This window comes from Neovison vison, chromosome 3, assembly GCF_020171115.1.
Source record: "Neovison vison isolate M4711 chromosome 3, ASM_NN_V1, whole genome shotgun sequence".
NCBI lineage: Eukaryota > Metazoa > Chordata > Mammalia > Carnivora > Mustelidae > Neogale > Neogale vison.
The window spans coordinates 21,107,320-21,123,109 of record NC_058093.1 but is presented as its reverse complement, the minus strand read 5'-3'; the positions used below and the strand labels follow the sequence as shown (position 1 = coordinate 21,123,109).

Here is a 15,790-nt window from a genome sequence, read left to right as displayed (position 1 = left end):
TTACTAAATTGCCTGTGAACAGATCATTTGCTCTTGTAGCATATGCTAGTAATGTTTTTATAGGCCAATTAAAAACATTGTTTTCAAATACTTGCTGAAGAGGGTTGAGAATTAAGTGTCAGGGTTAGCAGGCTTGATATTACACATATTTTTCTTAAGATAACCTGTTCGTATGTAACTGTTCACTGATCTTAGTGGACCTTGAGTACAGATCAAGTATTGGATGATTTGATTAAGTTAATTTTGTTAGGGGAATGTTTTGTTTACCAAACAAAGCTTTTTTATGTATCTCAAAAGCAATTAAAGAGTTGATAATTAAAATATAAAGGCACTGTTAAGTTACATAGTGGTATCAGTTTTAAAAAATAACATTGATTTATAGTATTAATATAGACTTATATTATTAGATAATGTATTTTGTTCAGAAATTAAAAGGTGACTTTCTTTTAGAACTTTAGGTAATTTTAAAAAAGTTTCACATGGGTGTGTTTACATTTAAAACCTTATTATCCAGTAGCTAGTAAGTGTTTTAACTTTCAAGTTTGATTAGTTTTTGCTTTCAAAGTTTAAATTACTCCTGTCCTCATTTACTTTTTTCTCATTTTTACTCTGATTTTCTTATGCCAAACATGGAATCAGATATTTGAGGTTTTATTGGGCTGGATTGGTTGGTGGCTAGGCTGTTCTTCTGGACCAATTATTCACACATACCTAACCAGTTACCTCAGGGGGGTTAGAAGATTTTTAACGATACTTTTGGCAGTGGAACAATGAGAAGACTGTATCAGTGTTTCAGACTGAAAAATATGAGATACTTTATAAATTTCTTTGTATGACTAAACTAATGAGTGCTTACTAAGTATATCAAGACTCTATTTGTTTTGATTTGAAAATGATCTTTAAAAATTAAAATGAAGTCATTAGGTATGTATTATTTTTCAAGAAAGTAAATGGTGAAAACATTTCAGGGTCTTTTTCAAGACTTTGAGGAATTCAAATATTAGATATACTAATTATTATCTCATTATTTCTAATAGCGAATTATTTTCATATAAATGAAAATTTTAAAAATAATTATTTCATATACCCCTCTATTTTCTATTGGATATCTTTCAATTAATAAAAATGGTGAAAAAGGACCACATATTTTAAAAAATAAAATCATACATTATTAAGTGAGAAAACCAGGTCATAGAAAATTTATATGACATGATTTAATTAAAACTGTGTTTTTTTGTGTGTGTGTGTGCATGTGCGCTTGTGCTTGTGTAGGTGTACGTGTGTAGATGCATTTTGTATGCACTCGTGCTCGCATAGACTCAAAAAAACTTAGTCTAGAGGGATGGTTATATACTAAGATATTAGCAATAGTATTTCTCTGTGTAATATGATTACACGTGATTTTCTTTTCCTTTTTTAAGCCTTTTAATTTTGCCCTTTTTTGTATAAGAAACATAGACTATGTGTGTAATGAAAATAATTGTCATTCTTTTGTAGAATGGCATACTGTTTCCAGTGATGAAGCCTATGTTTATTATAATTATTGTAGGTCATTGTTTTGAGAATAATTTTATAAATTTATTATTTATTATGTATTAAACTTAAATATACATAATATAGTTATCTACAAATATATTATGTATATTTAAGTTTGGAATAAGGATCAATGGAAATTTGAGTACCTAAACAAACCTGATATTTTTGAGTTAGGAAAAATATTGAGAAACAACGTGACATTGGATTCAAGCCTAAATTTGAATCCTAGCTCCATTTCTTACCAACTTTATAATTCTTATTCAAGCTGCTTAATCTTTTTAGCCTTCAATTTCCTCTGCTGTAATTGATTTTAATAATAGTAATACCAGTAGTTCTAATATTAACTACTTTGCAGGTTGGTTATAAAGATTAGAAATTATCTATGTTTAGTGCTTTGTGTAGTGCCTGGCATATAGTAGTCACTTAGTAAATTATAGCTATGATTTTATTGTTATTAACTTAGTTGCCTTAAAGAAAATATTATGTAGATGCTATTAGCTAAATTCAAATGTTTTAAGACGATAGGATGAGTAGATAAAGGAACTATAATAAAAACGGATATAGAAAAGGAAGAGTACTTTAAAGTGTAGATTTATTTATAATAAGTGGAAAAATTAGTAGTGGTATAAATCATCTTCGTAGATTAAAATATTTACTAAGATATAAACATTTGCTAACGGTGTGAGAACCAACTCAAATTTCTTGCTTAGCAGTAGTAAAAAAGTTGGTGTTTTTCTTACAGAGTGCACAGTTGACTGAGATCATCAACAGTTTGATTGCCCCTCTCAACTTGTCCCCAACTTCATCACCCCTATCCTCCAAATCCTGTAGCCATAAATGTCTGGCTAATGGCATTTCCAGGAGGTAGGTGTCAGTGGGATATTTTGGCTTTTAAATTTGGCTTTGTTTTGTTTTATTTGTTTATTTATTTATTTATTTGATCTTTTAAGTAGTTGCTTTTTTCTTCTTCCTTAAGCACTGTTACAGTACAATCAGTAGGTCGTGAATACATTTTTAGATATCATCAAACATATATAATTAATGTAACTATAAACTTAATGGGAAAGAGTGTTTTCCAGGATATAAAATGTTTCTGAAAAAAGAAAAATAGTGATACCATTTGCTACAGAAGTATCGATTTTTTAACATACCTTCCATTTTGTATGTTTCATGTTCTTTAGCTCCATATTGCTCTTTTAATACATTTTAAGAAAAAAAGACCCTAGATATAGCTTGGGCACAGAAGACTGGTAGATATCATCCATAAAATTCAGCTTTAGTTTCACTTAATCATTTTGTATCTCAGCTTTTATAAGGTAAAAGTTTTCTCTGAATATAATTAGTAATTACCAGAACCTTTAGCAATTTATCATATCAGTGAATACACACATACATATACATGGTATCCTAATTTCTTTTTTGTGAACAGCCTTGTGTTCTTTTATGTTGTTTATTTTTCTATTTTAAAGATTCAGTTAGAATTAAAGATACTAACAGAATATATTTTTTAATTTTTTTCAAATAAAATTGTAATGTGGGCCTCTTTAACTACCATGGAAGACTAATGTAATTTGGCAATGGGGAATATTTATATTAATAATTATATGATTTATTGTTAAATTTTGTTTAATATGGCATGAAATGAAAATTTATACCATGGCAAAAATTATGTTAAGTAGCTATCACATTCTTCACGAGATTAGTGGATATAAACTGAGTCCTAAAATAAATATACTGTTATTTGGGTTTTAGTTCTAATTTGTTATTTTGAAAATCTAATTTTTAAAACTTCCACTGTTTCATTTGTGCTGGGTCATTTATTCACAGTCTGTCACAGAAGAAATACTGTTGGTTTTGTTTTACTGTTTATTAATTTTATATATTCATTCCTTGTATCACTGATGATTCACTTTGAAAGCAAAGATCCTCACATATTGTATAGGGCAACTCTGATACCTTCATCTAGGAGAACATATGCTAATTAAGAAAATAATAATTTTAAAAATGGAATTCATAAATTACAAGTTGAGCCCTTAAACACCATTAAATTGGTGTGGAAACATCGTGATTTGAATCAAGCAGATTTTAGGTAGCGTTTTGTTTACCTAACCAGGTGTTACACTGTTACATTCATATGTATTTGTGTATCTGTGTAGGTATATCATTTTAGTGTACTTGCCTATATTTTTGGTTATTCGCACAGTATTTATTCCATAACTATTTTCTGTATGTCATATAGTCAAAACACTAGGTTATAAAGATGAAGACAAGTCTCCACTTTTAACTAGCCTGCAGTCTCATAGGTGAAATATAATTATTTAGAATGTATAATAATAAAGGAATTGTATACAGTTACTTGAATATCTGATTTTATTAACTTTCATAGTTGCAAAGATACCCATCAAGGTCCATGCTTCCAAATGAAAGAGATGTTAACATTTGCTTTATTTACCTAACATGAACCTTTTTCAATTCTGTTTACTAGTAGTTCACAGGTTCTTCTTGAAATCTGCTAGTAATTGCCATCTTAACTGATGTCAGGTATTTGTTTCTACAAATTAACTGGAAGGTTTATTTTTGAAAGTTTTAACAGAGGGTTAGGAGGGAAGTAAGAAAAAAATGTTTATAACAAGTTTAAAACCTACTTAAATTCTTTGATAGATGAGATAAAAATTTGTTCTCCAAATTTTTGAAGTATTCTGATACGTGTTTTAATTAATTTTACTAATTTATTTATTTTTGGCAGTAATCAACATGTTTTAGAATGCTTTTTATATAAATGAGTTCCTTTTGAAAAGCATTTTTTTTCAAAAAGCATTTTCACTTTGTTGTCAAAATATATTTCTCTTGAAGAAAAGATTTCATTTTCTAGCATTGGCTAGAAAATGTAATATAGCTACCTTTCATCAAAGAGAAGGTAAGCAGGGTGCCCGGGTGGTGTAGTCAGTTCAGCATCTGACTCTTGCTTTCAGCTCCAGTCATGATCCTCAGGGTGTTGAGGTAATGAGCTCAAGCCCTGCCTCAGGCCCATTGCTGGGCATGGAGCATGCTTAAGATTTTCTCTCTCTCCTGTTCAACCCCCCACCCCCACCAAAAAAGGTGAGCAAATTTAGAATATTAGGGTTTTTGTTTAAAATATTTGATTTATCTTTAAGTTTAATAATTATTTTCTAAGTGCTTTGTTACCACAAACTGTGGGATACTTCTAGTTTCATTAAAATTTTTGTAAAAATTCTCTTTATAATACTATATACTATAATACACAAATCTATTTAACCAGGAACATAGAAGCTGGAATATTTTGAAGATAAGAGAGTAATAACTTTGAAGGAAACGTAGAAAATTTTGAGGATTTGTGGTGGTTGTGACAGATGCTAAAGGGAGGTCTGAAAAATGTCTTGGTTTTGCCAGTTATAAATTGAGACTAGCGCCAGTGTAGTGGTATGATGGAGAGGGATAGAGTGGGCTGAGAAGAGAACTGGAGATGAAGTAGAGAGAAGGAGTCAAGATTACACTTTAAAAGTTGCTAACTGTAAAGGCTATAATGAAATGGATGTACAAGGTCAAGAAAGAGATTTTTCTTTTTAAAATAGAAGAAATGTAAATATTAAGCTAGGGATGGTAAATGAAATATATATCATAAAGTTATGGGGGGATTTTATATAAGGTGGAAATACACTTGTTCCTTTAGAGTGGCATGACAGAGGTTAAGATGGGTGTAGATAGAGTTGTTTATAAGTGGTTGTTGGCAAGTTAGGAGTGGGAAAGGAAGCTGTAGGAGTTAGATGAAGGTTTGGATAGACACTGACCAGTCAAACATTCCCTCCTCCCTTCGTTTCCCTTCCTTTTCCTCCTCCTTTTTTTTGTAACATGAAATAGCCTACCCCTGGAGAATGATGTTTTGTGGTTTCTAAGTTGTTTTCTTTTTTAACCTCTTAACTATATTGCAAAAAGTGCTTAATTGATATTTGTAAAAGTAAGAATTTTAAAGTATTCTCTAATTGAACTTTTTATAAAATAAACAAGTACCTAATAGTGAAATTCTGTAAATTTAATAGATTATTTTACAGTACTCACATTTGAGAATATTACCATAGATTTTGAAAATTACATGGAAACACGATTTTATAGTAATAACGAAAAAGGTTTGGTTTAAAAATATCTCTACTGAAGGGAGGTGAAACTTATCTTTTTATGAGCCTTTTGCTCCTGGGAGTAAAATGTTAAATAAGGCCTAATTTTATTTCTTATATCTTTGTGTTTTTCCAACATCGTTTTTATTTTTTTCTTCACATTAATTATATATGAAGAAAACATCTTTAAGAATCAGAGGTTTTCAAGACTAAGGGCTTAGTTAATGTTATTCAAACTCGACCCTTAACCAGAAAACACTTTCTGAAGATGTCCCATTAAGCACATAAATACTGTTCATTTTAAGTAAAAGTGAAGGTAGGGAAATTAGTCATTTGAATAAGAACTTTTTAAAATACTGATAAAATGTACGTAATACGGAATTTACTGTTTTAACCATTTTTACATTCAGTGCAGTACATTCACATTGTTATGCAACAGTCACATTCACGTTGTTGTGCAACAGTCACCATCATCCATCTCTAGAACTATTTCCATCTTCCTAAACTGAAACTCCATACCCATTAAACATTAAGGACCCATTCTTCTTCACAGTCCTTGGCAACCACCAATCCACTTTGTGTCTCTATGGATTTGACTACTCTAGGCATCTCCTGTCACCAAAATCATACTTTATTTGTCCTTTTGTGAATGGGTTATTTTACTTAGCATAATGTCATCAAGGTTCATCCATATTATAGCATGTATCAACATTCCCTTCTGAAGATTGAATAATATTCCATTCTATGTATAGACCACATTTTGTTTAGTCATTGTTCCCTGGGTGAACATAGGAATAGCTACCTTTTGGCTATTGGGAATAATGCTGCTGTGAATATGAGTATACAAATATCTATTTGAATCCTTTATTTTTCTTTTTGTTTGAGTCCTTGCTTTTAATTTTTTTGACATATGCCCAGAAGTGGAATTGCTGGATTGAATAAGAATATTTTATTGTTTATTTTGAGAATAAGAAATTAGTGAATATTAATGATATTTCTAAGCCTAAAGCTAAGAAAAAGCAAGAAACCAGAAAAGTAAGCAAAACGTAGCATCTGTGTTTGTCTGAGGCCAAATTCTGACAAAATTAAGTAGGGTTTTAATAGCTTTGTGGGAAAAGAAAGAGAAATCAAGCCAAATGAAAAATCAAATGAAGTTTTAATAGGTTGTGAGGTTAGAAGAAGATAAAGCTGAAATAAATCAAAATATTGTCAATGGTAGGGAGATGAAATGAAATCCTCCTCCATGGGTGACAGCCTTAGAATAAATGTAAATCAGAAGGAAAACTGTTTCCCTTCTCCATATAGGGCACCATGGGGAAAGTTGCCTTGGTGCTGAGCAGAGCAGAAACAAAAGAAAACAAAACCTATCTATCTTTGAGATAGCCTGACCATGGTGGGGACTTTCACATGGATTTTCAGTTCAAATTTGCATTAATGAGTCATCCAAGGAATCCCTAGGGTAAATGGTTTTGAAATAGATGATACTGTAAGGTAGATGGCAGAGGCAAGTGTAGCTTCTCTCTTTCTTAGCTCTAGGAAATTCTCAGAAATAGTTTCTCAAGGCAGTGATCAGCACACAGTTAAATGTAATCAGATGTATGAGAGAGCGATAAGAGTAAGAATAAAAAGATAATAGCAAAAAGAGATCACAAAGTTTTCAGATATTAGAATTATCAAACACTGATTATTTTTTTAAATGGTGCTTAATTTGATTTTAGAAATAAGAGGTAGACTGGAAAATATCTTCAGGGAAGAAACTATAAAAGTTACATAGCACATCTGAAAAAGGTCCAAATAAGATTTCTGAAAAATACTGACATTAAAAACTTAAGTGAGTTTGGCAACATTGACACAGTTGAAGAGAGAACATATAACACAGAAGCTAGGTTAGAAGAAAAGTTCCAGATTGTAGGTAAAGAAATAAAACTATGGAAAATAAAGAAGAGTCATTTAAAATTTTGAGAACATACTGAGCAGGACTAACATAAGACTTAACTGGAGACCTGAATGAAGCTAGAGAAGCAATATTTGAAGAGAGATTGACTGAAAAATTACCCAGTCTGATGAGAGACACCAAATTCAGGAAGCCAGACACAGATTCTTAAGCAGGACAAATAAAAAACTCTCTAGAAACAGGAAATGGTTGGGCGGTGGGGGTGCTGGGTGGGGTGTTGGAACAAAGACAAATGGAACATCTAAAAGCAAGAGCAGTGGTGGTGAAGGACGAAGACATCACTGGAACAGTTTGATTAACAGCTGACTTCTCAAGAGTAGTAATGATAGCCACAGTACAGTGGAATGGTATCTTCAGTGTGTTGAAAGGAAATAACTGCCTAGAAATTCTATACCCAGAGAAAGCATCTTTAAAGTCTGTCTTTAGACAAATCAAAACTAAGGAGTAGGTCACTGGTAGACTCTAATTATAATGATAACCATAAATGCTCTGTTTCAAGCAGTGGAAAGTGAGGATCCTAGATGAGTCATTTAAGATGCAAGAAGGAACTAAGGACAAATGAAATAGTAAATAATTATATGGATATATGTAAGCAAATAGTAAAACATGTCTAGTGGGGCTACTAAAAAAAACCCCATGGCAACAGTAGCACACATGTCAGGAGGAAGGTAAATGGTTTTAAATTGTTCTCAAGTCCTTTAGTTATTCAGGATACTGGTAAAAGTACTGATTGTGATTTAACTTTTTATCATTCTATGCTAAATATGAAGAGCAGGTCCACATGGTGGGGAGGAGGCTTCATAGGTCCAGTAATACTCCATTTCTTGGCCTGAGTGGTGATTATGGGACAGTAGAAGAGTAGAAGAAGCATTGCTTCATATTTATAAGTTAAACATCAGATAGACATTTTATGGACTTATTTATAGGTACCTTATATTTTACAATCAAAAAGTTCAGAAAAATAGGGCTCAAATTATGTGCAAAAGGGTGAATAGAAAACACAGTGGCCACTATAGGTTTGGGAAAAAAAATGGCAATATTATCCTAAACCTCTGAGCAAAATTTGACTAGTTGCACACTGTTTAAATAATAACCATAGGATATCAAAATTTTAAGACAGGAAGAGGATATATTTAATTTGTTGAAAGGGAAACAATTCTTACTTCAACATGTTACTTTAAAATTTAGTGATAAAGAATGACCTAGTTTTCGATATTAGAACCCTTGCCCTTTTCTTTATCTGTCAAATTTGTCTTAATCTAGGGTGTCTGTTCTTTTTCAATGAAAGTGTTCATACGTGTGGGAAGCACATGAATACTGGCTAAAGACAAGGACATACAGCTGTAGTGTAAAATGTCTCCTCTGATCTGAAAAGTACTCTTACATGTACTTGTGAATTTTGAGTTGCATACTTAGCTGAGATGTGTGAATCAGTACAAATGTCAGACCTAATAATAGCAGTATAATAGGAAGTTACAGAATATAGATACAGATAAAAGGTATATTTACCTTTTGAAGTAAAGGTAATGATAGGATAGGAAAGTGATAGGAAATTTGATAATTTGCTGTGATGAAGGATATATATTTACCTTATATTCTTAAAAGTCATTGTGGTGTCTAAATATCTATATTCTCTTTGCTCCAAAATTTGATCATCTTTTTTTTTTTTTTTTTTAAGATTGTATTTGTTTATTTGACAGAGATCACAAACAGGCAGGAGAGCAGGCAGAGAGAGACAGAGGGGGAAGCAGGCTCCTCGCTGAGCAGAGAGCCCAATGCAGGGCTTGATCACAGGACCCTGGGATCATGACCTGAGCTGAAGGCAGAGGCTTTAACCCAATGAACCACCCAGGTCCCCCCAAATTTTACCAAGTATTAACCAACATTTGGCAATTACTCAGTTTCCACTCTTACCCAATTTTTATAATCATACTTAATTAAAAAGTACACATTAGTTTGTTAAAATGTAGTATGCCACAAAACAGATCATTGAGAGTTAAGTATGTCTTATAGTAAACATATCAGATATTGAGAGTAGTATATGATTATATGAAAAGTAAATAAGAGTATATAAAGAACTCTTATAACAATGCCTGGCATATAAGAAACAGCCTAATAATGTTAACCACTGATATTTTTATGTAAGGACATACTATGTTAAAACTGTATATTTTAAGTATGTATATTAAAATTGTAGGCATTCTTATTTCTTTCATTTTATGGCATTATACTAGTTACTGATTTAGAACTGTTCTTACTTTAAACAAAGAAAAAAGTGCTTCCAAATGGCCTGAGTTATGATGAGGATTTTAAGGGATGCCTGGGTGGCTCCGTCAGTTAAGCGTCTACCATTGGCACAGGTCATGATCCTGGGGTCCCGGGACCAAGTCCCACACTGGGCTTTCTTTTTAGTGGGGACCCTGCTTCTCCCTCCACCTGCCGCTCCCCTACTTGTGCTTTCTCTCTCTCTCTTTCTGACAAATAAATAAAATCTTTATTAAAAAATGATAAGGATTGTAAGGCCTATGTAGGGCCAGCTATTACTGAACATTCATTACATAGGTTCAGAGAATCAGAGGTACCACCTCTTTCTCCATCATATCTCTTGGGGAGATATAAAGTTGCTGTCCTGACTTTGGTCTGCCTAATTTGGTAAGGGACCCTATAATTAAACCAATTACTTGAAAATTCAGGGTAAACACAGTGTTGGGTTTTATCCTCAAATTACATAAAGTATCTCCTCACAAGACTATCTTGGGACATTTAATCCCCCCCATTGTAACTTGTATTCATTTTCAATCAATTATAGTGTTTTTTATGATTTAGTGGTTTTGAGATAACTTGTGGTTATGCATATAGCATTTACATTTTATATTTTCTTTTTGTTTTAGACATTTTGTGACCTTGGGCAAGTCATTTAATCTCTTCACATCTTATTTGTTTATCTTTAAATTCACTGGGACACAAATATTTATAAAGTAGCTTCTAGTACTAATATTCTTCAATTAATGTTTATTTTTGAGGAATTCCTTTTTTTTAAACAAGTGAACAATAAAAACAGAGATTTCAAAACAGCCTAAAATGTATCTTTTTGTCACATGACTCTTGTGTTTTTCTTTGGATGTAATCATTTTATGTTAGTACAAATGAAGAGATTTAGTGAATAGAGAAAAATTACTTTATTCAACATGCCTTAGTTAACATTATAGCATAATCTAGAGGCTAGTATGAAGGAGGTATTTAAGACAGTATGAGAAATGGGGATTCTACTCAAGTGCTAGAAACTTTCATATAAACCAAGAATTGTTTAAGAAAATTTATTACATACCGCCTTTCTTGGATGATACTGAAGTTAATTAAATGTTTCTTTGATTCCTCAGGCTCATGACTGGCCACATCCTCAGGGAGTATGGAGATAATAGCTGTATATCTGTAAAATAATTTACTTGATAGTAAATATCTACTGAGTAGCCTCAGTATGCTAGATATTGGATTGGGCAGTAAGGATACATGTTGAACAAAAACACATTGGTCTCTGTACTCAAGGTATAAAGTGTGGGTGGGAAAAAAAATGACATCAACCAAATAATCATAGAAATAGATGCATAATTTTAAACCCTGATCAAGTGCTATGAGAAAACTCATTGTTAAGAAGATTCCTTTGAGGGGTGCCTGGGTGGTGCAGTCAGTTAAGTGTCTGACTTTTGGTTTCAGCTCAGGTCATGATCTCAAGTCCTGACCTCAGGGTCATGGGATCAAGCCCCATGTCGGGCTCTGCAGCTCAGAGAGTTTCAAGCTGAGTTGGCTTGAAACTCTCTCCCTTTCCCTCTGCCCCTGCCCCCCATTTTCTCTCTCAGATAAACCTTAAAAAAAAGGGGGGGGTGCCTGGGTGGCTCAGCTCGTTGAACGTCTAACTTTTTGATTTCAGCTTAGGTCATGGCCTTAGTGTCATGGCATCAAGCCTTGTGAGATTCTCTCCCTCTCCTCCCCCATGCTCATGCATATGCTCACACAATCTCCCTCTCTCAAATAAAATAAACATTAAAAAAAAATAATAACATCCCTTTGGGCGGCGCCTTGGTGGCTCAGTCTGTTAAGCATCCAGCTCTTGATTTTGGCTCAGGTCATGATTTCAGGGTCATGAGATTGAGCACCATGTCAGGCTCCACACCGGACATGGGGCCCTTCTTAAAATTCTCTCTTCCTCTTCTCTCCTGCCCATCCCTGTTTGCGAGCACTCTCTCTCTCCAAAAAAAAAAAAATAAATAAATTTACAAAATCAAAAATATCCTTTTGGAATCAGACGAATCTGAGATCAGTCCCAACTCTGAGCCAACTTTGGTAGCATTATATTCTTGGGCAACTTTCTAAATCCCAGTTCAAATGAAACCAAACAGTCTGCTTCCTGGATTGTTGTAAGGATCAAATAAAATAACAAATGTGAGAGTATTTTGTTTTGTTTTGTTTCGTTTCATTTTGTTTTAACTTGTTCATTTTCTGTCTTCCTGGATGAAAATATAAGCTCCATGAGAGCAGGAACTTTTTTAGTCTGACTTATTAACTGCTCATTTCCTAGCATCTAGATCAGTGAGTGTCAGTCACATTATGGGCATGAGTAGATATTGGTTGAATGAATGAAATATCTTTTAAGATTTCTTGCAGGTAATCAGCATTCCATAAAAAAGTATTTTGTACTCATTTCTCTTTTCTCCCCATAGTCAGATTGATATTTTCAGCATTGTTCTCATGGCTATCTCCTGCAGTTCTGCTTTGTCTCATCTAATTTATTGATGGACTAGAAAATCAGGTAACAAAAGCGGTAGAAATATTTGTATTATAATAAGAGACATTCTCTAGTAAGAAAGAAGTCCTCTCCTAACAGTAACAGGAGTGAACTTTTGTGTATGAACAGTGAGGTTTTTGGGTTATTTGAAAGGTTTTTGTGATTTCATCCATATTCTGTAAACTTGGGATTGCCAGATAAGTAATCTCATAGGTGAAGTATTACAGTTCTTCTAACAAAGGGTACTTATTCTAGCTTGATATCATATTATATCATAATTTTTGTGCATAATGAGGTTAGAAGAATTTTAAGATTTTAATATTTAAAGGTTGGCCACCTATTCTGTATATTAATTTTTAGGGGATCACATGAAGTTTATTGTTGGATATAATTTAATGAAATTTTAAGGTGATTTTTATAATATCCTAATGAACTGTTCTCTCACTATGTCTAAAGTAAATTCACCTGGCTAATTATTTTCCAGGCTACCTATTTGCCCACTTGTTATTCATTAATTCCCAACCCCCACCTCTTGTTTAATGGCAGTATCTCCCAGAAGTTAGAATTGTTTTTCTTAGCTTTATTAATCTTGGCAGCAGGGTCTAAGATGAATCACCAGGAACTGAGCAACTGACAAGATTGAGTCTTCAAACAAATGAGGCATTATATTTTATCATCATAGAGATATTAGTTTTTAGATCTTGTACTCTAAAATAAGATAAAATGTTGCAAATGGATCCTTGCTTACCCCATAGGGTATTATCTCAGAGAAAGTGAATTTCTATTTGAAGTAATATCTAGATTTTTATTATTTTTTTTGCCTTAATGAGACCCAGTACATGATACAAAATTAAATTCCAATGAATCATTGCCATGCTATTTATTTTCACTAATGATAATTACCTCTTGAAGTGCAACCATTCTTTCTAATTGGATATCATAATTGAAAAACTGCAGTTAAGCTGGCAAACTAATTACATAGAAAGTAATTTTTCATCCTTATAATATTTCAATAGTCACTTCTCAGAAGAAAGCACTGTTAGCTGCATATTCTAGGCTGAAATTTTCAGTATAATTTTGGGTTCATTTGAATGACATTCATTATCTGCTGTTTTTATCTCTGGCTCTTAAATTCTTAAGCTCTTAAGTTTTTTATTTTTATGTAATCTTTACACCCAACATGGGGCTCAAATTTACAGTCCTGAGATCAAGAGTTGCGTGCCCTACTGACTGAGCTATCCAGGTGCTCTTCAAGTGATACTTTTTAAAGTATTAGGCAAAGAGACTAGGACATCAATAATGGCAATTGTATTTTTCTGAGAATTGAGACATGAAAGTTTGTCAAACATTTCTAGCTAATCTATAGTTTGGGAGATACAATTCAGATTCTTCAATATAATCTCTGAGCTGTTTTTCTCACATATAATTTGTTTGAAAGTTTGAAATGGAGACTTTGTTTTACTAATTACTATTTTTCATTTTAAAGTAAAATTTGGAGAGAGATAAAAATAGCAGTTAGCACTGTAATAATCTTTTTTTCCTCTCTACCTTTTATTATATAAAACTTTGACATATAGAAAGCATAGTAAAGTGAATTCACACATTCCCAGCTTTAAGAATCCCCAAGATTTTGGGCGTACCTAGTTGGTTTAGTCTGTAGAGCATACGACTCCCAATCTTGGGGATGTGGGTTCCAGCCCCACATTGGGGGTAGAGTTTACTTAGAGAAAAACAAAAGAAGAAGATAAGAATTCCCAAGATTTTCCTAATTCCTTTCAACTATTTCCCTTCCTGACACATTGTTTTCTATGGACTTTTAAAAAGCAAATTGTACTGATTGTTACTTTAACTTGTAAATACTTCTGTATATTTCTTTGAATCAGCGGTTTTGTTTTGTTTTTTTTTTTTTTATAAACATACCCACCTTGGTATTATCATCTGCTTATTAACTTTTATATTATTAGCCATAATTTGTTGCTCTCACGAAATTCTCTATTCATATTCAGGTTTCTCCAGTTGTCTCAAAATTACTTTTTATGGGTAATAAAATATGGCTTTTTAGTCAGGATCCAAACAAAATTCATATTATTACATTTGGTAATTATGTCTCATAAGTATCTTACTCTGATACTAATCATTATTAGTATATGATTACTCTGACACTAGTTATTACTTATTCTGATATTAGTCATTTAAAAATCTGTTGGAAGTGCCTAATACAGGGGCACCTAATTATCACAATTGGTAGGGCATGTGACTTTTGATCTCGGGGTTATAAGTTCAAGCCCCACATTGGGTATAGAGATTACTTAGAAATCTTAAAAACATAAGTCCCTAATACAAAAAATTTTTTAAAAGACTGATTTTCAGATGACATTTTTTGTTTAGAAAAACAGTATGAGCTCTTTGTAGGAAAATTGGAAAACTCACAAAATACTAAAAAGAAAGTAGAAATCATATTGCTCAGAGTATGTTTATTTTCTATCACATTTATATATTATTTTCATAGTTGAGATATATTAGAAGCAGTTTTAGATCTTATTTTAATATATCAAAGATATAAAGATTTATAGATATATCTTTAATTCTTATAATAAAGGGACTTGTAATTTGAGTAAGGGGTATAGTTTTTCTCCTTAATACCTAAAGTAGGGGAAATGGCCTGGTAAATGTACGGTTTTCTCTGTACCAGATAATGCCTGTTATCGTGATCCATTGGTCCTTTGAGAGAGTTGTTTTACTTTTGACATTTGGAGGACAAGTAATGCCCATAGAAGATCATTTTAGTAAGTTTATATAAGCCCTATTTTAGGTAAATTCTTCAAAATTTTTTTCAAATGGCAGAGGTTAATGCCATCCTAAATGTCATTGAGTTATCTGAGTATGGGATGCATTCATTTTTCCAAAAACTATCAAGAGAAAACAAGATAGTAAATTCAGTTATTAGCAGGATGTTTGACATCAGGGAAATTTGGAGAAAGTTCTTGCTATAGATTGAATTCATCAAAGAACAACTGATGAAAAGGAGAGAATTGAAATAGAGATTACTAATCGTGCAAAAACAGTGATTTTTAGATGTGTAGTTTTATAGATATTTTAGTTTCCTAGGGTTGTAACAAATTACCACTGAGTGGCTTAAAATAACAGATACTTACTCTTTCACAGTTCTGTAGGCTAGAATTTAAAAATCAAGGGGTTAGGGCCGTGTTCTCAATGGAAGGTTCTAGGGAAGAATCGTTTCTTGCCTGGCTTCTTCTGGTTGCTGGCAGTCTTTGGCGTTCCTTGGCTTGGAGCCCATCTCTCCAATCTCCACCTCACCTCTTGATCCTCGTGGCATTATTCCCTGGGTGCGTCTCTTCATTGTCTCTTTTTATAAGGACATCA

At 32.6% G+C, this 15,790-nt stretch overlaps 1 protein-coding gene across 3 annotated transcripts in view; it reads left to right on the top strand.

Annotated features, from left to right (window-relative positions):
- Positions 1–15,790, top strand: part of KANSL1L (KAT8 regulatory NSL complex subunit 1 like) — a 147,498-nt gene that overhangs the window by 48,699 nt on the left and 83,009 nt on the right. For all 3 annotated transcript variants that reach the window (XM_044241509.1, XM_044241507.1, XM_044241508.1), the window contains one exon: positions 2,279–2,400. In XM_044241509.1, the coding sequence (XP_044097444.1) occupies positions 2,279–2,400 (122 nt within the window). The remainder of the gene's footprint in view (positions 1–2,278; positions 2,401–15,790) is intronic.